Source organism: Colobus angolensis, unplaced genomic scaffold (genome assembly GCF_000951035.1).
Source record: "Colobus angolensis palliatus isolate OR3802 unplaced genomic scaffold, Cang.pa_1.0 Scaffold74, whole genome shotgun sequence".
NCBI lineage: Eukaryota > Metazoa > Chordata > Mammalia > Primates > Cercopithecidae > Colobus > Colobus angolensis.
Window position 1 is genome coordinate 10,963,338 of NW_012121154.1, and position 10,467 is coordinate 10,973,804.

At 37.9% G+C, this 10,467-nt stretch overlaps 1 protein-coding gene across 1 annotated transcript in view; it reads right to left on the minus strand.

The window, feature by feature from the left end:
- Positions 1 to 10,467, minus strand: part of RELN (reelin) — a 536,970-nt gene that overhangs the window by 42,075 nt on the left and 484,428 nt on the right. The window contains exons 46-47 of the mRNA XM_011927764.1: positions 7,502 to 7,758; positions 3,265 to 3,419 (exon numbers count right to left, since the gene is read on the minus strand). Coding sequence (XP_011783154.1) covers positions 3,265 to 3,419; positions 7,502 to 7,758 — 412 coding nt within the window. The remainder of the gene's footprint in view (positions 1 to 3,264; positions 3,420 to 7,501; positions 7,759 to 10,467) is intronic.

Below are 10,467 nucleotides of genomic sequence, written 5' to 3' on the forward strand. Positions count from 1 at the left end.
CCACAAGAGAAAGCAGGAAAGATCGAAAATCAACACCCTCACATCACAATTAAAAGAACCAGAGAAGCAAGAACAAACAAATTCAAAAGCTAGCAGAAAACAAGAAATAACTAAGATTGGAGCAGAACTGAAGGAGATAGAGACATGAAAAGCCCTTCAAAAAAATGAATGAATCCAGGAGCTGGGTTTTTGAAAAGATCAACAAAATAGACCACTAGTGAGACTAATAAAGAAGAAAAGAGAGAAGACTCAAATAGACGCAATAAAAAATGATAAAGGGGATATCACCACTGATCCCACAGCAATACAAACTACCATCAGAGAATACTATCAACACCTCTATGCAAATAAACTAGAAAACCTAGAAGAAATGGATAAATTCCTGGACACATACACCCTTTCAAGACAAAACCAGGAAGAAGTCGAATCCCTGAATAGACCAATAACAAGTTCTGAAATTGAGGCAATAACTAATAGCCTACCAACCAAAAAAAGCCCAGGACCAGATGGATTCACAGCCGAATTCTAGAGGTACAAAGAGGAGCTGGTACCATTCCTTCTGAAACTATCCCAAACAATAGAAAAAAGAGGGAATCCCCCCAACTCATTTTATGAGGCCAGCATCATCCTGCTACCAAAACCTGGCAGAGACACCACACAAAAAAAGAAAATTCCAGGCCAGTATTCCTGATGAATATTGATGCGAAAATCCTCAATAAAATACTGGCAAACCAAATCCAACAGCACATCAAAAAGTGTATCCACCAAGATCAAGTTGGCTTCATCCCTGGGATGCGAGGCTGGTTCAATACACAACTCAATAAATGTAATCCATCACATAAACAGAAACAATGACAAAAATCCCAAGATTATCTCAATAGATGCAGAAAAGGCCTTTGACAAAATTCAATAGCCCTTCATGTTAAAAACTCAGTAACTAGGTATTGATGGAATGTGTCTCGAAATAATAAGAGCTATTTATGACAAACCTACAGCCAATATCATACTGAATGGGCAAAATCTGGAAGCATTCCCTTTGAAAACAGGCACAAGACAAGGATGCCCTCTCTCACCTGTCTCTCTTATTCAACACAGTATTGGATGTTCTGGCCAGGGCAATCAAGCAAGAGAAAGAAATAAAGGGTATTCAATTAGGAAAAGAGGAAGTCAAATTGTCTCTGTTTGCAGATGACATGATTGTATATTTAGAAAACCCCATTATCTCAGTCCCAAATCTCCTTAAGCTGATAAGCAACTTCAGCAAAGTCTCAGGATACAAAATCAATGTACAAAAATCACAAGCATTCCTATAAACCAATAACAAACAGCCAATTCATGAGTGAATTCCCATTCACAATTGCTACAAAGAGAATCAAATACCTAGGAATCCAACTTACAAGGGATGTGAAGGACCTCTTCAAGGAGAACTACAAACCACTGCTCAATGAAATAAGAGGATGCAAACAAAGGGAAAAACATTCCATGCTCATAGGAAGAACCAGTATTGTGAAAATGGCCATACTACCCAAAGTAATTTATAGATTCAGTGCTATCCCCATCAAGCTACCATTGACTTTCTTCACAGAATTGGAAAAACTACTTTAAATTTCATATGAAACCAAAAAAGAACCCACATAGCCAAGACAATCCTAAGCAAAAAGAACAAAGCTGGAGGCATCATGCTGCCTGACTTCAAACTATACTATAAGGCAACAGTAACAAAAACAACATGGTACTGGTACCAAAACAGATATACAGACCAATGGAACAGAATGGAGGCCTCAGAAATAACACCACACATCTACAACCAACTGATCTTTGACAAACCTGACAAATGCAATGGGGAAAGGATTCCCTATTTAATAAGTGGTGTTGGGAAAACTGGCTAGCCATAAGCAAAAAGCTGAATCTGGATCCCTTCCTTACACCTTATACAAAAACTAACTCAAGATGGATAAAAGACTTAAATGTTAAGACCTAAAACCATAAAAACCCTAGAAGAAAACCTAGGCAATGCCATTCAGGACATAAGTATGGGCAAAGACTTCATGACTAAACACCAAAAGCAGTGGCAACAAAAGCCAAAATTTACAAACGGGATCTAGTTAAACTAAAGAGATTCTGCACAGCAAAATAAACTATTATCAGAGTGAACAGGCAACCTACAGAATGGGAGAAAAATTTGCAATCTATCCATTTGACAAAGGGCTAATATCCAGAATCTACAAAGACCTTAAAGAAATTTACAAGAAAAAAACAACCCCATCAAAAAGTGGTCGAAGGATATGAACAGACAATTCACAAAAGAAGACATTTATGTGGCCAACAAACATGAAAAAATGCTCATCATCACTGGTCATCGGAGAAATGCAAATCAAAACCACATTGAGATAACATCTCATGCCACTTAGAATGACGATCATTAAAAAGTCAGGAAACAACAGATGCTAGAGAGGCTGTGGAGAAATGGGAACGCTTTTACACTGTTGGTGGGAGTGTAAATTAGTTCAACCATTGTGGAAGACAGTGTGGTGATTCCTCAAGGATCTAGAACCAGAAATACCATTTGACCCAGCCATCCCATTACTGAGTATATACTCAAAGGATTACAAATCATTCTACTATAAAGACACATGCACATGTATGTTTATTGCAGCACTCTTCACAATAGCAAAGACTTGGAACCAACTCAAATGCCCATCAATGACATACTGGATAAAGAAAATGTGGCACATATACACCATGGAATACTATGCAACCATAAAAAAGATGAGTTCATGTCTTTGTAGGGACATGGATGAAGCTGGAAACCATCATTCTCAGCAAACTAATACAAGAACAGAAAACCAAACACCGCATGTTCTCATAGGTGAGAGCTGAACAACGAAAGCACTCGGATACGGGGAGGGGAACATCACACACTGGTGCCTGTCGGAGAGGGGGAGGGATAGCATTAGGAGAAATACCTAATGTAGATGACGGTTTGATGTGCAGCAAACCACCATGCCACATGTATACCTACGTAACAAACCTGAGAGTATAATAAAAAAGATTTTAAAAAGTTTCAACTTGAAATAGTTCAGAAATAAAATACTTTTAATCATTAAGCAATATATAGTTGAGTTGTATATTACTTTAATAGTAAATGTTACTTTTCAAAGTCTATACTAAGTCAATGAAATGTGAGATGTTTTCTCTGATATTTTTGATTTGTTATATTGCTAATGTATGGTTGTTTATATAGCCAAGATCGTAACATTTCACCTTGAATTGCATAATCCAGCCTTCAGTGGGAGTCAGGTCGTGGGTCACTGCATATACCTCCCGTCCGTCATGACTGCCACAGAGCATCACACCATCAGGGGACTCACAGAATCTCTCTACTGTGCAATCATCATGGAATAGCCAGTGCTCATTCACTTAAAACAGAAAACAAAATTTTATGACAAATCTGTGACAAAAATACTTTGAGCAAATGTTCACTTTAAGCAATACATAGAATTATTTTAAGTAGAAACTGCTCATGTTGTATATACTCTATAGAGAAAACATTAACGTAAACACATTGTTTCAGGAATGTAAATACCAGGAGGATTGAGATATATGCCCTTTGTCTGATATTAGTACACACAACACCATAGATACTACTCTGCACATGAAAAAAAGTATATTGTATGCATTGTAAATGAAAATCAAAAGGAAATAACTAATTTTTTGACAGATATTTAACTTTTTAGGTAGCACATAAAGAAGGAGAGATAATTTTAATAACAGGATAGGGAAGAGAGTTCACTACTTCTACTCAAATTCTGAAAGTATTATCTGGGTAACTAAAAAGCTTGTAATGAATTTTTTTATAGCTTTAACAAGATATAATTGATATACAAAAATTACACACATTTAAAATATACATCTTGGCTGGGTATGGTGGCTCATGCCCGTAATGCCAGCACTTTGAAATGCTGAAGTGGGAGGATCGCTTAAGGCCAGCCTGGGCAACATAGCAAGATCCTGACTGCTAAAAAAAAAAATTAGCTGGTGTGGCAGTTCATGCCCATAGTCTCAGCTACTCAGGAGGTTGCTTGAGTCCAGGAGTTTAAGGCTGCAGCAATTTGTGATTGTGTCACTGCACTCCAGCCTGGGCAGCAGAGTGAGACCCTGTCTCTAAAAAATTTGTTTAAAAAAATATACATCTTGATGACTTTGGAAATATGCACACCCTATGATACTATCACCATAAGCAGGGTACCAAATCGATCCATCACTTCCAAAAATTTCCTTGTATTCTTTTGTGTGTGTGTGTGTTTTTGTTGTTGGGGGGTTGCTGTTTAGAACACCTGACAAGAGACATATCCTCTTAACATATTTTCAGTGCACAATATCATCCTGTCAACCATAGACACTATGTCGTACAACAGATCTCTAGAACTTATTTCTTTTGCATGACAGAAACTTTATAGCTATTGAAAAAGTATTCCTCATTTCCCCTTTCCCCAGATCCTGGCAACCACCCTATTTAATTAGATAAACAAACGATTTTTGAATTTAAGAAATGAGTTTGTAACAAATGAGTTTATAACAAACTTGCTATAAAGGCTAATTTTAAGTCCTAAAATGTGAAGCTGTATATAATTTGGCCAAAAGTAAAATAAAATATTATTAAAGAGATTATTTAAGAAGTTAGGATTCCAAGATAATACTGTTATAAATTTACCTTCGTAATGTTCTTAATATTTGATTATTTAGGTATGGATATTCAACTATTCTGGATAAATATTTCTTTTAATAAGTCTTGACTCCTAAACCTGATTAACAGTTAACACTTTGAGGAAATGTACTCAGCAAAATACTACTGATGGAATAGATTTGGAAGAGTCTAAAGAAAACCTAAGCAGTAAGACTATGAATTGATTAATGCAGAGTACATCTTATGTGTTGATCCTCTCTCTCTCTCTCAACCCCTTCCTCCACAACCCTCACAGTTCCTTTTCTCTTCTGGAAGAGGTGATTTTACATTAATTTTATCCCAGAAAAGTTAGAAATTAAACATATCCATAATATATGTTGCATCTCATTCACAACATGCTTTGATTTTATAGGTCCAATTCTTTTCTAAAAGTTTTCTGGCTAGTCCCAGCATTTCCAGGGAGGCTGAACAGGTGCAGCCTGGAGGCTTGGAGCCACTATGGAAGCAGCATAGTTGATGCCTCAGAGGATCCAGAGAAAAGACCAAATAACTGTAATTCAGCCTTCACCCATATTGTGTCTTTTTGATTTTGTCTGAGCATATATGCCTGCACAACAAGCAGCTTATCTCTGGGATTCAAATAGTGATTGCAGTGCCATTATCTATTTTTCTACTGTGAGGGATTTGGAGCCACATTTAGTCCTACATCACAGATACAGGACTCAGGAGTCAAAGTGCACAGAAATTTCAATTCCAATAAGAATATTCTGAGCTAGTTCATTCTGGGGTACATACTTCATTTTATGCTAGAACTCTGCAATCCTGATGAAAGAGGGCTTGCATTGCTCAACTAACTCACCTGTGTCTCCTGCAGTATTAGTAACTACTTCTGTATATACACGTTAGTTTCTAGGAACTTCATTTTTGCAAGACAGACAGGAGCTAGAAAATTTGTTTCTTCAATTGTATATCGCTAATTAAACATAAAATCAAATCAGCATTTTAGGTACTTGAATAACTAATCTGTGCTTACTTTTATTCATATGGAAGCAGTGTTTGAATTATTCTGATTGTAAACTCACTTATGTAAACCATTATACAGGAAAAAATAAATGAGTAATGAAGCAATGTTCTGAACTAGATCTATGTAAGCAAATTTCAATACCTTCTTAAGAGAATATGACAGTAGTGGTGAGGGACATTTTAAGCTTTTTCTGTTTACAAGTTTTTTTTTCTTTTTTTTTTTTTAAAAAACGAGTGTTTCAAAGTAAATATTTGCTGTTACGTTATGCCACATGATATACTAATGAATTAGTGAAATTAACCTAAATATTCAGTATTATTGAGTATACAGCTACTAAAATTTTATATTCAAAGATATCTAAGGATATGAGAAAATGAGAAGGATTTAATTATAAACAAAAAAGCTATGACATAAATAAGACTATAATTTTGTTAAAAATATGTTTATGTAAATGCACTCAAAAAAGTTCTCTAAGAATATATGCCAAAATATTGACAATGGTTATCCCCTGAGTGATTTTTATTTTCATCCTTATGATTTTATGTATTTTCTCAGTTTCACATTTTGAACATGTATACTTTTACAATAAAATATTAACTAAAATTAAAATTTTTAAAATTCCTCAAGTTTTGATTTTTTTTTCCAGGACATGCTGTTCCTCTGGAAGATTCTTATCAGTCTTATTATTGTTAAAATGACTGTCCTTTCCATGCAAGATGCTAGGGGCTGAGCTGGGTGTGACAGAGTTCCACCGTCTGAATCAATACTGGCATAATAGTATATCTATCTTTACTGTTTAGATACATGTTAGTATGAGATACATAATGAATATCACTGCTTTATCTGAAGATACCATGTTTCATGTAGTATAACCAAATACATGGCATGGCAAAGATACATACTTAATACAAGACACCACTTTTTATAAAGATGACCAGAATAGTGTCATGAAATGAAAACATTAAAAATGAGAGGATAGGCCGGGCGTGGTGGCTCACACCTGTAATCTCAGCACTTTGGGAGGCCGAGATGGCCAGATCACCTGAGGCTGGGAGTTCGAGACCAGCCTCGCCAACATGGTGAAACGCCATCTCTACAAAAATTACAAAATTAGCTGGGCCTGGTGGTGCATGCCTGTAATCCCAGCTAGTCTGGAGGCTGAGGCAGGAGAATTGCTTGCACCTGGGAGGCAGAGGTTGCAGTGAGCCGGGATTGTGCCATTGCACTCCAGCCTAGGCAAAATAATGAAACTGTCTTTAAAAAAAAAGAGAGGAGTAGAAAGAGGTCCTTCCTGTTTCACCAGTATCGTTGAAAACCCCTATGGGGAATGAAGGGTAACAAGCAGGACCTGGGACATGACCTAAGACATGAAATGCCATTACAAATGTATCTGCCCTGTAGCAAAACAAAATACTTGTCTTCAGATATTAAAACAAATGACTGGGAAATGTCATTTGTTGAGTAGAAGATTTGGGTAGAAATCTTTGGCTTTCTACCCAAAATAGAAAACAGGAAACACTGAAAATTTTCTAAGAAAAGAAAATCATCCTGTTAATCAAATTATAGATTGCTATATATATAAAAACACACTAGCTGGCTTGAATGAAAGAAAAGATTTAGTTAAAATGCCAACCAGGAAAGCTGAGAGGAACAAAAGGATGACACCCTTTTCAGTGTTTCTGCACACTGGAACATCTGAAAAGGTTCTACACTTTGCTCTTTTGAAAAGACCCAAATCCAAACCACTGCATTTCCACTGGGCTTTTTATTTAGCACTGTGCATAATTTACCTGAAGTTTTGTCTTCCATAAACATGTCAAAGGCAATCCTCCCAACAGGGCCGGCATCTGCAGGGGAGCGCTCGTGCTGGGGCACTGGGGCGCTGCTGAAGGTGTCCAGCATAACGGTCCTTTGGTCAGCAGAGCCTGAGATGAGGACATTGTCAATGGCCCAGTCGTTCTGATCCAGGCCGTCATGTCTTGGCTGCCACCAGCGGAAGCGAGTGGCAATCTCTTTAGCATCAGGAGGGAGAAGGATATTCACAAATCTATAGGAAAATGATGGGGAAGGGTGTGGGAAAGAACCCTTGTCAAATATCTCCTGTGAGTAAAAGATTTACAACCAGCCATAAGATACTATATGTCACATGGTGGGTGAGGGAGGGACATTAGCTAAAATCATTTTCAAAAACCGCAATTAACTGGCTTAATTTTATGAAGTCTCAGTAGTCACTAAATTGAGGGAAATAGAATGTGAACACATTCAAGTATCCTGGAACTACCAATTGGTTCTGTCTGTGGGCAGGCTTTAGATGGACTGCAGAGTTTTTTGCATACCTGGTTGGTATCTGTAGGCCTAGAGTATACGCACTTTGGTAGACATAAGCCAAAATGCTGACTTTTTTCTGTCACCTAGTGTTTGGCTTCTTCTGCTTCCTTCCCTGGCACCTTGTCTTTACTGTTTCCATGAGTGCTGGCAAGTGACTTGGGGTATGGACACTGGATTGTGGGAGAACATTTGGGCTGTCAGCCTGAGGGTTACTAGGTCCATTATCAGTTGTCTATGGTGCAGACACTGACTTTGTTTATATGCTTTGTTGAAAATATTTAAAATTCTATATATTCATAGAAAATGTCATGTGAGAACCATGGGCTAGCAGGCCCAGCATGCTATCTATCCCTGTCTCATCAGGGACAGACATGGAAAAATGTGGCTCCATGCTCCAACAGGAAACTGAATTAGCTAGAAATGAGGTCTAAAATGCCCCTTAATCACAATTACATATGAAAACCCAGGACCATATCAACCTCTTGAATTTATACTCATAACTCATAAAATCTGTGAGAGAAGATAACGTCCTTAGATTTGCCATCCTTCTCACAAAGTATCTTTTTTTTTTTCCCCTGAGACAGAGATCTCACTCTGTTGCCCAGGCTGGAGTGCAATGGTGCAATCTTGGCTCACTGCAACCTCTGCCTCCTGGGTTCAAGCAATTCTCCTGCCTCAGCCTCCCGAGTAGCTGGGGTTACAGGCGCACATGCCACCACGCCTGGCTAATTTTTGTATTTTTAGTAGAGACGGGGTTTCACCATGTTGGCCAGGCTGGTTTCGAACTCCTGACCTCAGGTAATCGACCCACCTTGGCCTCCCAAAGTGCTGGGATTACAGGCATGAGCCACCATGCCCAGCCAGTATCATCTTATTTTTTTTTAATCTTTGCTAATCTACCTCCGTTTAACCTCAAGGGATGCCTCTTAGTGTTTGCAAAGTTCCAAGGCAAGGCAACCAGTCCAAGTTCATCCCACGAAGCCCTTTAAACTGAGGGCTGCAGTGACAGTTATTTTAATTCTTGCCTTTCACATTAAAGAGGTTTCATTATATTAGTTTTGTTTATACAGTATATCTTTGTTGATTTTATTTTTCCTTCCTTTTTTTTCCTGTCTTCCTTGAGGTACAGTGGCCAGAACAGTAGGTAGTATTCCAGATGGAGGCCAACCAAGATTCATTCACAGGTAGGATGCTTTTAGTTGGATTTCTACAACTTGAATTTTCAGTACTTTTTTCTATTATGCCATCATTCTATGCACCCTTTGGGCCATGATAGCTTAATAGATCTTAGTCTTAAGGAAGAACAGTGTAGACTAGAAAGTATGAAACTTAGACCCTCACCTGTGTGGGTACTGGCAGCTGGGAGACATCACCCTTTAGGCAGAGTCTTTTCCAAAGTCTATTTCCTCATTTTTTGTCAATTTTGAAGCTCATTTGTCCTCCCCTGCACCTTTTTTTTTTCTTTTTTGGTATGCTTATCTTGTGAGATGTTCCTAAAATTTACCTCTATTGGTTTGGCATGTTTAATTACATACTATCCAAAATCTGTCAGTTTCTGGAGGGGATACACAATCACACTTCTTCACCCAGAGCAATTATCTTTTACCTCTAGTTTTTCTTTCCTATTTCTAAATTAATTTTTATTTTCTCTGATAAATCTTTGACCACATTTTAAAAGTCTCTGGAATGGAAATTTACCTAAGGCTACTGGAAAGTCTAAATAAATTATGACCACTGTTCCTACCTCAATTTGTTTCCCCTTCAGAGAACTAAAGTAGATTAGACAGTTATGCTTTTAGCCTACAGAAACATAACTCTCTTCTCCTTGTATGTTATGCTGCTTAAGTGTTCAGGAACTCATACTTGAGGTTTTTATAAATTCCTCCATCAAGATGAAGAAAGCAGTTTACTTGGCTTGTCTGTTATCTCCTACTAATAGTTGAGCACAGGGTACTCTGTACCACTTAGCTTCTAGTTGGATTCCTTTATTGGCGCCCAACTTTAATGCAAGTGGAAGATTTAAAAGTTTTTGCTTGTGGCAAAAACTACTGGTATTTCCTCAATGGCCATTCTGCCTTTCTTCCTTCCTAATAGGAGCCTGTCTTTTTATCCAGGTGACTGGTTGCCCAGAATAAAGACAGCATGTCCAGCCTTCCTTGCATCTGACGGTGGCTATGTGGCTAAACTCTATAGCTAATGGAATATAAAAGGAAGTATGTGCAGCTGTTAGGAAATGTCCTTGAAGAGAGAGCACACCCTTCTCGCCTCAACCTCCTTCCTATAGACTGTAAAGTTGGGGAGCTAGTGGCCCTTTTGGACCATGAAATGAAAGTCACATGCTGAGTGGGGCAGAACAATAAGACAGGAGGAACCTGGGTCACTGGTGCTTGTGGAGCCACTATAGCAGTCCTGGAGTAGTTTTTTTTTT